Source organism: Epinephelus lanceolatus, chromosome 3 (genome assembly GCF_041903045.1).
Source record: "Epinephelus lanceolatus isolate andai-2023 chromosome 3, ASM4190304v1, whole genome shotgun sequence".
Classification (NCBI taxonomy): Eukaryota; Metazoa; Chordata; class Actinopteri; order Perciformes; family Serranidae; genus Epinephelus; species Epinephelus lanceolatus.
In genome coordinates this window covers 51,219,204-51,236,801 of record NC_135736.1, presented here as the reverse complement: position 1 = coordinate 51,236,801, position 17,598 = coordinate 51,219,204, and the positions used below count along the sequence as shown (strand labels likewise).

General features: G+C 40.5%; 1 protein-coding gene across 2 annotated transcripts; it reads right to left on the bottom strand.

Annotated features, from left to right (window-relative positions):
• Positions 1-665: 665 nt before the first annotated feature.
• tmem178a (transmembrane protein 178a) lies at positions 666-16,791 on the bottom strand. Of its 2 annotated transcripts, XM_033623607.2 has the most exons (5): positions 16,164-16,480; positions 9,380-9,473; positions 8,783-8,896; positions 7,168-7,305; positions 666-6,102 (listed from the first exon to the last, which is right to left on the bottom strand). In XM_033623607.2, exons 1-5 carry the CDS (start codon positions 16,329-16,331, stop codon positions 5,861-5,863), a joined length of 756 nt encoding a protein of 251 aa, XP_033479498.1. In that variant the 5' UTR covers positions 16,332-16,480; the 3' UTR covers positions 666-5,860. The 2 variants fall into 2 exon arrangements, with proteins under 2 accessions (XP_033479498.1, XP_033479497.1); XM_033623606.2 differs by lacking the exon at positions 9,380-9,473 and having other exon boundaries at positions 16,164-16,791.
• Between the last annotated feature and the right edge of the window lie 807 nt (positions 16,792-17,598).

Genomic DNA, 17,598 nt, shown 5'->3' with positions numbered 1-17,598 from the left:
GTTATCTAACGAGACAAAACAAACAGCACATTGATCCCTGATCAGAAAGAATACGCTGACTGATATTGATGGGAGGTTCTTCTGGGCAGATCACACACAGACCCAGGTTGACAGCAGGTGAACATACAGACCCCAAGAACACGTCACACCGCTGGACGCCGATGAACAGAGATGATCTGACAGGAGAACAGGAATATCAATAATAATCAACGATGAGGGCGGGAACTGAAACAACAGATATTAGTCTTCGAAAATGAAACAGGAAATACATTATGCATAACTTCAAGGTCTGCTGTACACTGATGCTGCGCTCAGGGACCTCCAACACGAGATACATGTATCTATATACATGTCTGTAAATAGCTTTGATAGAGCAGCAGACTACACTGTTGTAAACACTCTGCTGAGGCGTCAGACGTGTCTGTTACTGTCGCCAGGCTGACTGAGGACAGCTTCATGACACAGCCGATGTCATGTGACAAACTGAGACCTGCCGACGGTCTGTGTGTGTCAGCAGCAGATCTACAGTCTGAGTTTAAAACACCTGATGTTAAAATGAAAACTTTAAACAATCAGTCCTTGAAGAGTTCAGTTTGTGTTCTTGTTGCAGAACATCAAGAGTTCCACAGAAACACAGATTCTAACGGAACACAGAGCAACGAGAACACGTTTCAACAGTATTTAATACTTCATTAAAATGACATCAAACAAATATGAATATATATGAGACACTACAGAGAATCAGTCTGATGATGTTTATATTGTTTATTTACAGCTGAACATCTGGATGCCAACACGAGTGAGTAGACACTTTGAGTGTCCAGCAGGGGGCAGCACAGGGTTTCAGTGGTGGTGTATCAGAGTATACAGGAGGTTTATGGTGGGGTACCAGAGGGTAGGGCTGGGCGGTGTGACAAAATTTTCATATCACGTTGGTTTTTTTTTTTTAAAATCATATCAGTTTCACGGTATTTGACAGTATGTTTGGATTCGGCCCACTTGACATGCTGCTGTGTTGTGCTATGGCCTATTCAAGTGCTGGAATTTGTTATTTACGTGACAACGCCTGATCACAACACAAGCTCCGCTGCATTAGTGCCGTGCTCGGTTATAATTGTCTCGGACTCGGGTTGTCTTTGGTCAGGAAAATGCGGCCCGAGCCGTGCTCCAGTATGCTCACCTGTGTGTGTGTGTGTGTGTGTGTGTGTGTGTGTGTGTGTGTGTGTGCGCATGCACATCGGGGCAAAACTGCGCCATGCGTGGTACAGAGAGCATAGGAGAATTGTAAACGCACAATCATGTAGAGACAAAAATGACATGCATTCATGTAAATAAGAGAAATAACGTAAGGCTATTTAGTTTGTTTAATGAAAGGACAAGGTATAGACCTGTTCTATAGGCCTGGATATGAAGCGTCCATAGCTCCAAATAATGTCACGGTAGTTTCTAAAGGGCTAAGACGAGCGGTGCGCCGCTGTTAGTTGCATATAGGGAAAACACTGTTGTTTGTGGTATGAGTTCTTCTGGGTCATCATCTTCTTTTTCAGCAACAGGTACAGTTGCTCCACTTTCAGGAGTCTCTCCGGCAGCCATTCTCGCCTCTTAACTTTTCTCTATGCTCTCACTCTCACCGGCTCTAGCACACCTGTGGTGTGCAGCGGTGAAATGGGTCCCAGCTGAAACACTTTCCCGCCGCGCACATTCAGGACGTTGTTTGGGCTATTCACCGGTATTGCGGTATATGAAAAATTCAAATCATAACGAAAATAAATACTGATTTTCGATACAAATCGGAATACCGCACAGCCCTACCAGAGGGTACAGGAGGGTTATGGTGGGGTATCACAGGGTACAGGAGGGATATGGTGGGGTATCGGAGGGTACAGGAGGGTTATGGTGGGGTATCGGAGGGTACAGGAGGGATATGGTGGGGTATCAGAGGGTACAGGAGGGATATGGTGGGGTACCAGAGGGTACAGGAGGGATATGGTGGGGTATCAGAGGGTACAGGAGGGTTATGGTGGGGTACCAGAGGGTACAGGAGGGATATGGCGGGGTACCAGAGGGTACAGAAGGGTTATGATGGGGTATCAGAGGGTACAAGAGGGATATGGTGGGGTATCAGAGGGTACAGGAGGGTTATGATGAGGTATCAGAGGGTACAAGAGGGTTATGGCGGGGTATCAGAGGGTACAGGAGGGTTATGGTGGGGTATCAGAGGGTACAAGAGGGTTATGGCGGGGTATCAGAGGGTACAGGAGGCTTATGGTGGGGTATCAGAGGGTACAAGAGGGATATGGTGGGGTATCACAGGGTACAGGAGGGATATGGTGGGGTACCAGAGGGTACAGGAGGGATATGGTGGGGTATCAGAGGGTACAGGAGGGATATGATGGGGTATCAGAGGGTACAAGAGAGATATGGTGGGGTATCAGAGGGTACAAGAGGGTTATGGCGGGGTACCAGAGGGTACAGGAGGGTTATGGTGGGGTATCAGAGGGTACAAGAGGGATATGGTGGGGTATCAGAGGGTACAGGAGGGATATGGTGGGGTACCAGAGGGTACAGGAGGGATATGGTGGGGTACCAGAGGGTACAGGAGGGATATGGTGGGGTACCAGAGGGTACAGGAGGGATATGGTGGGGTATCAGAGGGTACAGGAGGGTTATGGTGGGGTACCAGAGGGTACAGGAGGGATATGGCGGGGTACCAGAGGGTACAGAAGGGTTATGATGGGGTATCAGAGGGTACAGGAGGGATATGGTGGGGTATCAGAGGGTACAAGAGGGTTATGGCGGGGTACCAGAGGGTACAGGAGGGTTATGGTGGGGTATCAGAGGGTACAAGAGGGTTATGGTGGGGTATCAGAGGGTACAGGAGGGTTATGGTGGCATATCAGAGGGTACAAGAGGGTTATGATGGGGTATCAGAGAGTACAGGAGGGATATGGCGGGGTACCAGAGGGTACAGAGGGGTTATGATGGGGTATCAGAGGGTACAGGAGGGATATGGTGGGGTACCAGAGGATACAGGAGGGTTATGGTGGTGTATCAGAGATTACAGGAGGGTTATCAGATAGTTGCTGACATCTGATCCGAAATCCGTGATGAAAAAGAATTAACTTCCCATCAGCCTGTTTGGTTAGAGGGTATAAGAAGGGGTATCAGACATACATTAGAGGGTATAAAAAGGGAAAAAGGGTTAGACAGACGTGGCATCCGGCCTGTGGGTTATCTGAGACTGAGCTGAAGACGACTCAATGTTGACTCCTTAATTGAATAAATAATAAAGCACCAAGCAGCAGCATTCAGTCTGTTACACCATAACACATCAGTTTATACACCTGGACTTCCTGTGTGAGAGAAGAAGAAGGAAAGGCAGAGCGGACATTGATCCTCCGGACAGAGAAACGATCCACAGACCAGTCGACGGGTGAATCAGGCTCAGCGTTTGTCGTTTGATGACTAAAGGGACTCCGTTGTAAATGTTCCACATGCTCACCAGACATACATGATGTTCCTCATTCAGCTGCACGGTCAGAGTCAGTCTGTGGCTCAGCTCGCAGGCCGACGGCTGAATGCATCTAAACAAACAACACCTCCTACAGAACATTGCTTCAAGTTCTTCATCAGGTAAAAAACACTACACTTTCATATATATATATATATACACATCTGAGTGTGTGTGGACGAACTCTGTGATCCAAACCTCAAATATCTCCTCGTTACATCTGCACTGAGAGCAGACTTCAGTCTGAAATTCATCCGAGCTGAAACTCGCCTGTCGCATCACTCAATAGTGTTATTATGATACCATCACTGCGTCACTTCTACAGTCATGTGTTCATGAGGTTTGACTGTTTAAGAGCTTTAACCAGTGACAGTGAGAATGATCATCACCTCATGATCTGACTGGATTCACTGGAATCTGAACTCAAAGACACCACTGAAGGTAAATTTGTGAAACTGATTTTGTTCCGTCAGCGAGCTGCTCTGAAACAGACGAAAAACGCTCTGAGATTTGTTTGAACGTTAGTCACAGATGTGGAGCTGCAATTTTGGATCTTCAGGTTCTACAGTGTGTTTCTTGCTGCAGTTGAGTCTGAACGTTTCCTCGCAAACCTCCCTGATATGTTTCTATAAAGACTGAAGATTCACAACCAGACCAGCTCAAACAGGAAGCCACTGCCAAACCTTCTGATTCACAGGAAGTGACCACGATGAGACGGCGTACCATCTCTAGTCAACAACTCTCTGTACTTCTGATCTGTAACGTTGACACGAAGTGACCACCATGAGACGGTGCATCATCTCTAGTCAACGACTCTCTGTGCTTCTGATCTGTAACGTTGACACGAAGTGACCACCATGAGACGGCGTATCATCTCTAGTCAATGACTCTCTGTGCTTCTGATCTGTAACGTTGACAGGAAGTGACCACCATGAGACGGCGTATCATCTCTAGTCAACGACTCTCTGTGCTTCTGATCTGTAACGTTGACACGAAGTGACCACCATGAGACGGCGTATCATCTCTAGTCAACGACTCTCTGTGCTTCTGATCTGTAACGCTGACAGGAAGTGACCACCATGAGACGGCGTATCATCTCTAGTCAACAACTCTCTGTACTTCTGATCTGTAACGTTGACAGGAAGTGACCACCATGAGACGGCGTATCATCTCTAGTCAACAACTCTCTGTGCTTCTGATCTGTAACGTTGACAGGAAGTGACCACCATGAGACGGCGTATCATCTCTAGTCAACAACTCTCTGTACTTCGTTCTGATTTGCAGCTTTTCAGACTTATTTTGTGGCTGAATATAATTTGTAGCTTCTTAAAATCTGAGTGAGGATAGTGATAGTGAGATACTGGCTACAGTGATGAAACAAAACCAGCATCAGATGGACTGTATTCATAATCAATACGCCACAATAATATAAATAACCAGCGCCAATTCATCAGTCAGTGAGAATGTGTGTGTGGGCGGGGCATAAGCACATACAGCCAGCAGCAGCAGCAGCGACCCACCGTCTGACACCGGCACACTGTGAGGACAGAAACAGAGGGCTCTGTGGGGACGGAGCACCTGCTGCAGCAAGCCAACACGCCGTCTGTGGTCATTTTGACTTGACCAGCTGACTTCACTACAAGCTGATTGGCTGTTGAAACAGGTGACGTGCTTTAAAACCAGCCGCCGGCCATTTGACCAGCTGAGTGTAGGGTGACACCATCAGCTGGCTTGAGTCGAGCTCAGACCGGCCAGTTCACACTGCTGACACTTTTCTCTGCAACGTTTCGTCTTGTAGTGAATCGTTGGTCTGAACTGTCGAGTCATAACTGAAGATTTAAGTGTTTGTTTACAGGTGAGATCATACAAAAGAAGGATGCTGACTGGCTGCAGAGACTGATGTCACTGATTCTGTGGACTGCTAGGTTAGCCTGTTAGCTTGTTAGCTCCTGTAGTTTCCTGTCAGTGTCACCTGGTGGATTTTGGTCTAACTGAAGCGTCAGCACACCTATACACTTGGCTGCTCTCAGTCTGACTTGGACTTGGCTGCAGCTGTCACATTATAGTGTGTGTGTGTGTGTGTGTGTGTGTTACATGAATGTCCACATGATAAACTCCACAGCAGGGGGCACTGTGGTGCAGGGACACAAGTCTGTCTTACAAACACTTTGCTTTAGATTAAAAGTGCGATTCTTTGAACACATTTTAGAAAGAGGTGCTGAACTCCTGCAGCTCCACCTGGAGGCCGACACCCCGCCTCCAGTCTGTTACATCAGCCAGGTGCAGCCTGAGGTTTTGGTCATTATCCCCTCCTGCTCCTCCTCCTCTGTTTGATTGGCAGCCAGCGGCTCAGACCGAGGACTCGCGGGCGGTTTTGGAGCGCAGAGCTCCGGCGCGGCTCAGGAAGGGGAAGGTGGTGCCGAGGCAGCCGGAGGCCACTGTGAGACCCAGACTGGCCCAGGCGCAGCAGATGGACCAGCCGTAACCGTGATCCACGTCTGCCGGCAGGCCGTAGATGAAGGGGGGGTTTCTGGAGAGGTCGTAGGTCACGCTGGCGGCGTATGTACACAGAGAGATGGTGCAGAAGATCCCTGAAAAAGACAGGAACAAGAAGCTCTTTGAAACATTCAGAAGGACTCGACGTGACATCACCTGACTACGTTTCTATGGTAACGGACGCTGCAGACCTCACCTCTTCAGAGTGAATATTAATCATCATGTTCTCTCTGCTCCACATACACTCTCAGCTGACGTTAGAAATGTAAACATGTTACATCAGTGATGACATCACACCACGCCGTGCACAAACTGTATGTAGCATGTTGCCATGGGAACCAACAAGCGTTCCGCTGGCGAAGCAGATAATGAGAGTCCAGTTAGATTTTATCAGCAAGAAATATTCAACCAATCACAGTGAAGTGATTATTATGGGAGAGAGCTGCGGCGAGACCTTCTGTCAGTTCGTAAACAGACTGATACAATAAAAACTTTCACAAACATGTCACACCTTCTTTACAACAAGCCAAATCTCTTCATGCCGTCACTCCATGTCACATAAGGTTTAAAACACCTGGAGAACACAGACAGCTAAGGGATGCTGTCGTGGTACCTGTGATCTCCCTCCGGGTTTATTTAATCATGTTCATGTGGTAGCACAGTGGAGGAGTGGCTCACACTGTTGCCTCACGCCTTGTTCTCCCTGTGTCAGCGTGGGTTTCGTCCAGGTGCTCTGACATGTTCTCCGTGTCAGCGTGTGACACAGTGTGTCTCAGGTGTGTATCTCAGAACATCAGTGTGGGTTTCCTCCAGGTGCTCTGACATGTTCTCCCCATGTCAGTGTGTGACACAGTGCATCTCAGGTGTGTATCTCAGGACATCAGGTATCAGAAACTTTAAATCTAATATGACGTGAACTCGTCATGACGCGGCAGCTGATTGGTTCCCAGACTGCATGTTGGCCAAAAGGCCCCGCCTCTCCACACAGACTTTTTACGTGCAGCTCAAAGGTGATTGGTCCATAAAACTCAGACAACAACAAAAACCTCGCCATATTACCTTCAGATGTCGACATGGCGAAGTACTGTGTGTGTGAATGTGTGTGTGAAGGGGTGAATGAGATCAGATTTCATGTGTTAATAAAGTTTATCAGCTGTTACCTGCCATGAGGAACAGCAGACCAGAGACATGCTGCGTCAGACTCTCCTCCCAGAAGAACCCCACTGACGCCACGATGCTCCCACACAGCAAGACCGCTGCCGCCATGCCCAGGAAGCCTGCCGTGATGCGCCGTAGGTCTATACACAGTATACACATTATACACACAGTACACAGTAGCTGTTGTTGTTATTGTTGTTGTTGTCATGACGGTGCATCTCTCTGTGCCTCACTTGAACAGGTTCAAAAGTGTGACATGTGACACGTGTTGCCAACACACGACCACGATCTATTCTTATTTATTAATGTATTTATTGTGTCTGTGTGTCTCCGCATCTGCATCTGCGTCTCTGCATCTGCCTCTCTGCATCTGCACCTTTGCATCTGTGTCTCTGCATCTCTGAGTGTGCACCTCTGCATCTGCATCTCTGCGTCTCTGCATCTGCATCTCTGCTTCTCTGCATCTGCATCTCAGTGTCTCTGCATCCACATCTCTGTGTCTGCGTCTCTGTATCGGCATCTCTGCATCTGCATCTCTCTGTCTGCATCTCTGCATTTGCATCTCTGCATCCGCATCTCTGCATCTGCATCTCTGCGTCTCTGCATCTGCGTTGCTGCATTTCTGCGTCTCTGCATCTCTGCCTCTCTGAGTCTGCCTCTCTGTGTCTGCGTCTCTGCATCTGCATCTCTGCATCTCTGTGCCTGCATCTCTGCATCAACATCTCTGCATCTGCATCTCTGCATCTGCATCTTTGTGTCTGCATCTGCGTCTCTGCATCTGTATCTCTGCATCTGCATCTCTGCATCTGCGTCTCTGCGACTGCTGGAGGTTAAAGGACGTGTTTTCTCATCACTTCTCGCAGCAGAGGAAACAATGACTTCCTGTTGTCGTGTGTATGAATAAAAAATGCCCTGATTTTCTACATTAATGTAACAGACTGGACTAAACTTGACAACACACACACACACACACACACAGGTCTGTCAGTAATGAGTGGTAAACGAGCAAACAGAAAGAGTGTTGCCGTGGTAACCACTTCCTGATCACCCCCCTACTGTCCCTCTGTACTGTTACATAACACTGTCATGGCATGTTTCCCTGGCAACGGGTGACACGCAGCGAGGAGAGCTGCAGATTTATGAGTGCAAAAAGACTCCGACATTAATTCTTCAATTTATCATCCATCAGCAGTAATCTATAATCAGTGATCAATCATTTGTCAACAACAACCTGAAATCAGTCATCTGTGATCTCCAATCCAAAATCAATAATCTATGATCAATAATCAATCATCTGTGATCTCCAATCTTTAATCAATAATCCATTTCATACAGTGTATACTAAATAATAACAGTTTAAACCATAGTAAATAATCTATAATCAATAATTTATGATCTATGTTCATCAATCTAATAATAATAATAATAATAATAATAAATAATAATGATAATACGAGCTGCAGTAAAATTTAACCGATTTATAATAATATTTGATTTATGTTGAACACCTTCAGTTTACACACTCACACACTCACACACACACACATACCCACACTTACACACATATAAATATAGAGACACGTGTGTGTGTGTGTGTGTGTGTGAGTGTGTACTGACGCAGCAGGTGCCACTCGTCCTGTTGGATGGTCCTGGTCAGGTTCAGAGGGATGTTCCTCAGTCTGATTGGCTGAGAGAAGTGGTACTTGACAGCTTTGCAGCGATCTGCGATACCTGCAGAGAAAAGCCACACAGGTGAGAATGTACCTGAGCCCACCGCCACAGCTCCGCCTGTGACGGAGGCAGAGTAATATCAGAAACAAACACAGACTGTACAGACACACACACACGCACACACATACATTTTAATGTGATGTCAGATAAACATCTGAGCAGCAGCACAGCTGTAGATCCGTCATTATCATTATTATTGTTGTTGTTGTTGTTGTTGTTATTATTGTTGTTGTCGTGGTACCTGAGGCCTTCAGATGTGACTGACTATATGACACCAGCTGTCACATGTTGTCATGTCTCAGTGTGGATCAGAAGAGGGTGTGATGGAGGCCGTGTGGTCGTGGTGCCGCAGGGATGGATGGATCTGATCTGATCTGATCTGAGTTCAGCCTGCAGTCTAATGCAATGGAATGATATGTGACATCATGTCATGTGATTGGGAGTGCTGTAATCTGATGTGTGGTCCGGCTGTTCTCTGCTTACCGACACTTTGACCTCCAGGTCTCAGCTCGGCACGCTGCCACACACTGCAGAGCTGAAAACTGCAGACGTCATGGTGACCGGAGAGCTTTAAATCCTGCAGAGACGAAGCCCAGTCAGACGTTCTGCTTCTGCTCTACCAGTCTGAAACCAGTCTGAAAAACCAGTCTGGAACCAGTCTGACACCAGTCTGAAACCAGTCTGAAAAAACAGTCTGGAACCAGTCTGACACCAGTCTGAAAAAACAGTCTGAAAAAACAGTCTGGAACCAGTCTGACAGTAGTCTGAAACCAGTCTGAAACCCGTCTGGAACCAGTCTGACACTAGTTCGAAACAAGTCTGACACCAGTCTGAAACCAGTCTGAAACCAGTCTGACACCAGTCTGAAACCAGTCTAACACCAGTCTGAAACCAGTTTGAAAAACCAGTCTGAAAATCCAGTCTGGAACCTGTCCGACATCAGTCTAAAACCAGTCTGAACCAGTCTGACAAAAAAAACAGTATGGAACCAGTTTGACACTAATCTGAATTCAGTCTGAAACCAGTGTGACACCAGTTTGAAAAACCAGTCTGAAACCAGTCTGACACTAATCTGAATTCAGTCTGAAACCAGTCTGAAACCAGTCTGACACCAGTCTGGACCCAGTTTGAAAAACCAGTCTGGAACCAGTCTGACACCAGTCTGAAAAACCAGTCTGATACCAGATGGAAAGCCAGTCTGAAAATAGTTTGAATACCAGTCTCAAACCGACCATAAGACTCCTACAGCTGACACTTTTCACACACTGTCATCACCGACCGTAAGACTCATGTAGTATCTGACGTGCCACATGTTATGTGACGACCGGGGTCTTATATGATTAGTTAGGGGCCCAGGTCAAGATTTTATTATGGCTTAGGTCAAGGATAGATAAGTAAGATGAAAGGTTGGATTCCAGCTAGATTGTCTCTTTGTCACTTGTCACATTTTGTTTCAAAGTTCATCAAAACAACCAACCTATATATGCAGGGTAAACTGAGCCGTTATTCAGAGCAGTTCATATTTGGCTTCGAACTCTCTCTCAGGCTTCCTAGGCGCTTGATTTGATGCTGTACTTCTTGTAATAAACCTTTCTATATACAAGCAAGACGGTGTCAGCGGAGTGTCCTTCATCATCTTCACATCATCGCTATTCAATAAACAACACTCATACAGCTGACACTTTTCACACTGTCACACCGACCGTAAGACTCGTACAGCTGACACTTTTCACACACTGTCACACCGCCCATAAGACTCGTACAGCTGACACTTTTCACACACTGTCATCACCGACCGTAAGACTCATACAGCTGACACTTCTCACACACTGTCATCACCGACCGTAAGACTCATACAGCTGACACTTTTCACACATTGTCACACGCCCGTAAGACTTGTACAGCTGACTCTTTTCATATACTGTCACACCGACCGTAAGACTCGTACAGCTGACACTTTTAACACGCTGTTGTTCCGACCATAAAACTCATACAGCTGACACTTTTCACACACTGTCACACCGACTGTAAGACTCATACAGTTGACACTTTTCACACACTGTCACACCGACCGTAAGACTCGTACAGCTGACACTTTTAACACGCTGTTGTTCCGACCATAAAACTCATACAGCTGACACTTTTCACACACTGTCACACCGACTGTAAGACTCATACAGTTGACACTTTTCACACACTGTAACACCGACCGTAAGACTCGTACAGCTGACACTTTTAACACGCTGTCGTTCCGACCGTAAAACTCGTACAGCTGACACTTTTCACACACTGTCAAACCAGCCGCAAGACTCATGGATGGACTGTAAACATGCAAAAAACGCTAAGCCATTACACATGACTGACATATGTGTCAGGCGGCGGTGGGTGATGTCATCAGAGATAATGACATATGTCAGTCAGCTCTCAGTGGATAACAAACTATCATCCACCATTGTTTTAATCATATTAGATTTCTTCATTTATGGGTTGTTTGAGGTGAATAATATGATGTGAATAATATGATGTAATAACGTGATGTGAATAATATAATGTAATAACATGATGTGAATAATATGATGTAATAACGTGATGTGAATAATATGATGTAATAACATGATGTGAATAATATGATGTAATAACATGATGTGAATAACATGATGTGAAAAACTTGATGTGAATAATATGATGCAATAACATGATGTGAATAATATGATGTAATAATATGATGCAATAACATGATGTGAATAATATGATGCAATAACATGATGTGAATAATATGATGTAATAATATGATGCAATAACATGATGTGAATAATATGATGCAATAACATGATATGAATAATATGATGTAATAACATGATGTAAATAATATGATGTAATAACATGATGTGAATAATATGATGTAATAACATGATGTGAATAATATGATGTAATAACATGATGGAATAACATGATGTGAATAATATGATGTAATAAAATGATGTGAATAACATGATGTGAATAATATGATGTAATAAAATGATGTGAATAACATGATGTGAATAATATGATGTAATAACATGATGTGAATAATACGATGTAATAATATGATGTAAAAATATGATGTGAATAATATAATGTAATAACATAATGTGAATAATATGATGTAAAAATATGATGTGAATAATATAATGTGAATAACATGATGTGAATAACTTGATGTGAAAAATATGATGTAATAACATAATGTGAATAATATGATGTAATAACATGATGTGAATAATATGATGTAATAATATGATGTAAAAATATGATGTGAATAATATAATGTAATAACATAATGTGAATAATATGATGTAAAAATATGATGTGAATAATATGATGTGAATAACATGATGTGAATAATATGATGTGAAAAACTTGATGTGAATAATATGATGCAATAACATGATGTGAATAATATGATGTAATAATATGATGCAATAACATGATGTGAATAATATGATGTAATAATATGATGCAATAACATGATGTGAATAATATGATGCAATAACATGATGTGAATAATATGATGCAATAACATGATGTAAATAATATGATGTAATAACATGATGTGAATAATATGATGTAATAACATGATGGAATAACATGATGTGAATAATATGATGTAATAAAATGATGTGAATAACATGATGTGAATAATATGATGTAATAAAATGATGTGAATAATAGGATGTAATAACATGATGTGAATAATATGATGTAATAACATGATGTGAATAATATGATGTAATAACATCATGTAATAACATGATGTGAATAATATGATGTAATAACATCATGTAATAACATGATGTGAATAATAGGATGTAATAACATGATGTGAATAATAGGATGTAATAATATGATGTGAATAATATGATGTAATAACATGATGTGAATAACTTGATGTGAAAAATATGATGTAATAACATAATGTGAATAATATGATTTAATAACGTGATGTGAATAATAGGATGTAATAACATGATGTGAATAATATGATGTAAATAACATGATGTGAATAATATAATGTAATAACATGATGTGAATAATACGATGTAAAAATATGATGTGAATAATATGATGTAATAACATGATGTGAATAACATGATGTGAATAATATGATGTAATAAAATGATGTGAATAACATGATGTGAATAATAGGATGTAATAACATGATGTGAATAATATGATGTAATAACATGATGTGAATAATATGATGTGAATAACATGATGTGAATAACTTGATGTGAAAAATATGATGTAATAACATAATGTGAATAATATGATGTAATAACATGATGTGAATAATATGATGTAATAATATGATGTAAAAATATGATGTGAATAATATAATGTAATAACATAATGTGAATAATATGATGTAAAAATATGATGTGAATAATATGATGTGAATAACATGATGTGAATAATATGATGTAATAACATGATGTAAATAATATGATGTAATAACATGATGTGAATAATATGATGTAATAACATGATGTGAATAATATGATGTAATAACGTGATGTGAATAATATGATGTAATAACATGATGTGAATAATATGATGTAATAACATGATGTGAATAATATGATGTGAAAAACTTGATGTGAATAATATGATGCAATAACATGATGTGAATAATATGATGTAATAATATGATGCAATAACATGATGTGAATAATATGATGCAATAACATGATGTGAATAATATGATGTAATAATATGATGCAATAACATGATGTGAATAATATGATGCAATAACATGATGTGAATAATATGATGTAATAACATGATGTAAATAATATGATGTAATAACATGATGTGAATAATATGATGTAATAACATGATGTGAATAATATGATGTAATAACATGATGGAATAACATGATGTGAATAATATGATGTAATAAAATGATGTGAATAACATGATGTGAATAATATGATGTAATAAAATGATGTGAATAACATGATGTGAATAATAGGATGTAATAACATGATGTGAATAATATGATGTAATAACATGATGTGAATAATATGATGTAATAACATGATGTGAATAATATGATGTAATAACATCATGTAATAACATGATGTGAATAATATGATGTAATAACATCATGTAATAACAATATGTGAATAATAGGATGTAATAATATGATGTAATAACATGATGTGAATAACTTGATGTGAAAAATATGATGTAATAACATAATGTGAATAATATGATTTAATAACGTGATGTGAATAATAGGATGTAATAACATGATGTGAATAATATGATGTAAATAACATGATGTGAATAATATAATGTAATAACATGATGTGAATAATATGATGTAAAAATATGATGTGAATAATATGATGTAATAACATGATGTGAATAACATGATGTGAATAATATGATGTAATAAAATGATGTGAATAACATGATGTGAATAATAGGATGTAATAACATGATGTGAATAATATGATGTAATAACATGATGTGAATAATATGATGTAATAACATCATGTAATAACATGATGTGAATAATATGATGTAATAACATCATGTAATAACATGATGTGAATAATAGGATGTAATAACATGATGTGAATAATATGATGTAATAACATGATGTGAATAATATGATGTAATAACATGATGTGAATAATATGATGCAATAACATGATGTGAATAATATGATGTAATAACATGATGTGAATAACTTGATGTGAAAAATATGATGTAATAACATAATGTGAATAATATGATGTAATAACACGATGTGAATAATATGATGTAATAACATGATGTGAATAATACCATGTAATAATATAATGTGAATAATATGATGTAATAACATGATGTGAATAATACGATGTAATAATATGATGTAAAAATATGATGTGAATAATATAATGTAATAACATAATGTGAATAATATGATGTAAAAATATGATGTGAATAATATGATGTGAATAACATGATGTGAATAATATGATGTAATAACATGATGTAAATAATATGATTAAATAACATGATGTGAATAATATGATGTAATAACATGATGTAAATAATATGATGTAATAACATGATGTGAATAATATGATGTAATAACATGATGTGAATAATATGATTTAAATAACATGATGTGAATAATATAATGTAATAACATGATGTGAATAATATGATGTAAAAATATGATGCAATAACGTGATGTGAATAATATGATGTAATAACATGATGTGAATAATATGATGTAATAACATGATGTAAATAATATGATGTAATAACATGATGTGAATAATATGATGTAAATAACATGATGGAATAACATGATGTGAATAACATGATGTAATAACATGATGTGAATAACATGATGTGAATAATATGAAGAAATAATATGATGTGAATAACATGATGTTAATAACATGATGTGAATAATATGATGTAATAACATGATGTGAATAATATGATGTAAATAATATGATGTGAATAACATGATGTGAATAATATGATGTAATAACATGATGTAATAACATGATGTGAATAATATGATGTGAATAATAGGATGTAATAATATGATGTAATAACATGATGTGAATAATATGATGTAATAACATGATGTGAATAATATGATGTAATAACATGATGTGAATAATATGATGTGAATAATAGGATGTAATAATATGATGTAATAACATGATGTGAATAATATGATGTAATAACATGATGTGAATAAATCCCCGTTAAAGGGGTTTTTTTCCCCGTTAAAGGGTTTTTTTGGGGGAGTTTTTCCTGATCAGCTGTGAGGGTCATAAGGACAGAGGGATGTCGTATGCTGTAAAGCCCTGTGAGGCAAATTGTGATTTGTGATATTGGGCTTTATAAATAAAATTGATTGATTGATTGATTGAATAATATGATGTAATAATATGATGTGAATAACATGATGTGAATAATATGATGTAATAATATGATGTGAATAATATGATGTAATAACATGATGTGAATAATATGATGTGAATAATATGATGTTAATAACATGATGTGAATAATATGATGTAATAATGTGATGTGAATAACATGATGTTAATAACATGATGTGAATATCATGATGTAATATCAGGGAGCTCATTATCAACATTATATATAAACATAATGAAGCTGTATTGATGTAATATTAATAATGTTGTTGTATACAATGTATACATTAATCTATGTGTTATGTATACGTGTGTGCGTGCAGACTGACCCCGGTCGATGAGCTTATCGATATCCGGGTCCAGGCCTTTGAAGTAGCACTTCCTCCACAGGCCGGAGTGCACGGAGAACAGCGGCCTGCCGCACTCGGTCTCCAGGATGCCCAGCCCCAGGATGGCCCGCCAGTTCTCCAACAGCTCCTCCTCTTTGCTGCCCACATGCACGGGCTTCATCAGCGCCACGTCCCGGTGTCGAGCCCCCCCGCTGCCGGTGTCCACCAGCGGCAGGTGGTAGATGGGCATCTCCCGGTTCTTCTGGTCGTTGGAGTCGGATCCGTGACGGTCGCAGTTGTCCTTGTGTCTGCGGGTGTCGGTCTCGTACCAGTGGTCGGTGGAGATGGCGGTGACCAGCAGCAGCAGGGACAGCACGCTGAGCGCGAGGCTCACCGCGGACACCGTCACCGTCACCGGCCGGGCTCTCTCCATGGCCGGGACATGGACCGAGACGCTCCCGGAGCAGGTGTTGGTGCCGGTGCCGGTGCCGGTGCAGCCGTTCGTTCTCTTCCCGCCGCTGTTTCCGTTACTGGGCATCTTCTGCTTCCATCCTCGCGCCCGTCAGCCGTTCCCCGTTTGCCCTCGAGAGCGCGTTGTCATGCCGACTGAGAGACCGTCAGAGGTGCGTCAAGGTGACGGCAGGAAACGCACGGCAGCACCGGAAGTTCACTGACACCGCCTTCAAAATAAAGCACACACACACACACACACACACACACACACACACTGAGCAGTTGCTCACTAATAATATTTATTAAAACCCTAACAACAACAACAATAATAATAAACAATAACAATAATAACAATAACAGCGTTAATAAACATCCACAGATGAGACTGGAGCATGTTAAATATTAACCCTTTCATGACTGGACTGATCTGTGTAAACCTGTGTGATATTCATAAAGTGTTCTGTCATCAGCTGGTCAGTGTGACCGTCGCTCTGCGATCGGAGCATTGTCTTGTCGTCCACGACAGCACATGCAGACATGAAGACATGAGGACAAAGTGTCTCTGTCTTCAGTCTCGTCTGTCTGATGAGATACATTAATCACATTAATCATCAACAGAGTTTAGTTATTATATAGTTCTTTTTTTTTTATTGGTGAAACAGAGTGACAGGGACAAATCAAAACAACATGACAGAAGCAGTAACATAGGACATAAACAGTAGACATAAGGTGAGTAGACATACAAACAATAGACAAAAACAGCATATGGATGGGGCACATTTCAATATTTGAATGAGGGGCAAATGTCCGTGTTATATGGCTTAGACAGGGTGGGGTATGGCGTGAATAATGAGGAGAGAAAATTAAGTAAACAGAATAAAAAGCAAACATATAGATTAATTTGAGGCATTAGGGTTGTAGTGATGAGAAGAGAAAAAAATAAAAAGAAAAAATAAACACATTAAATAAACAACAACGCATA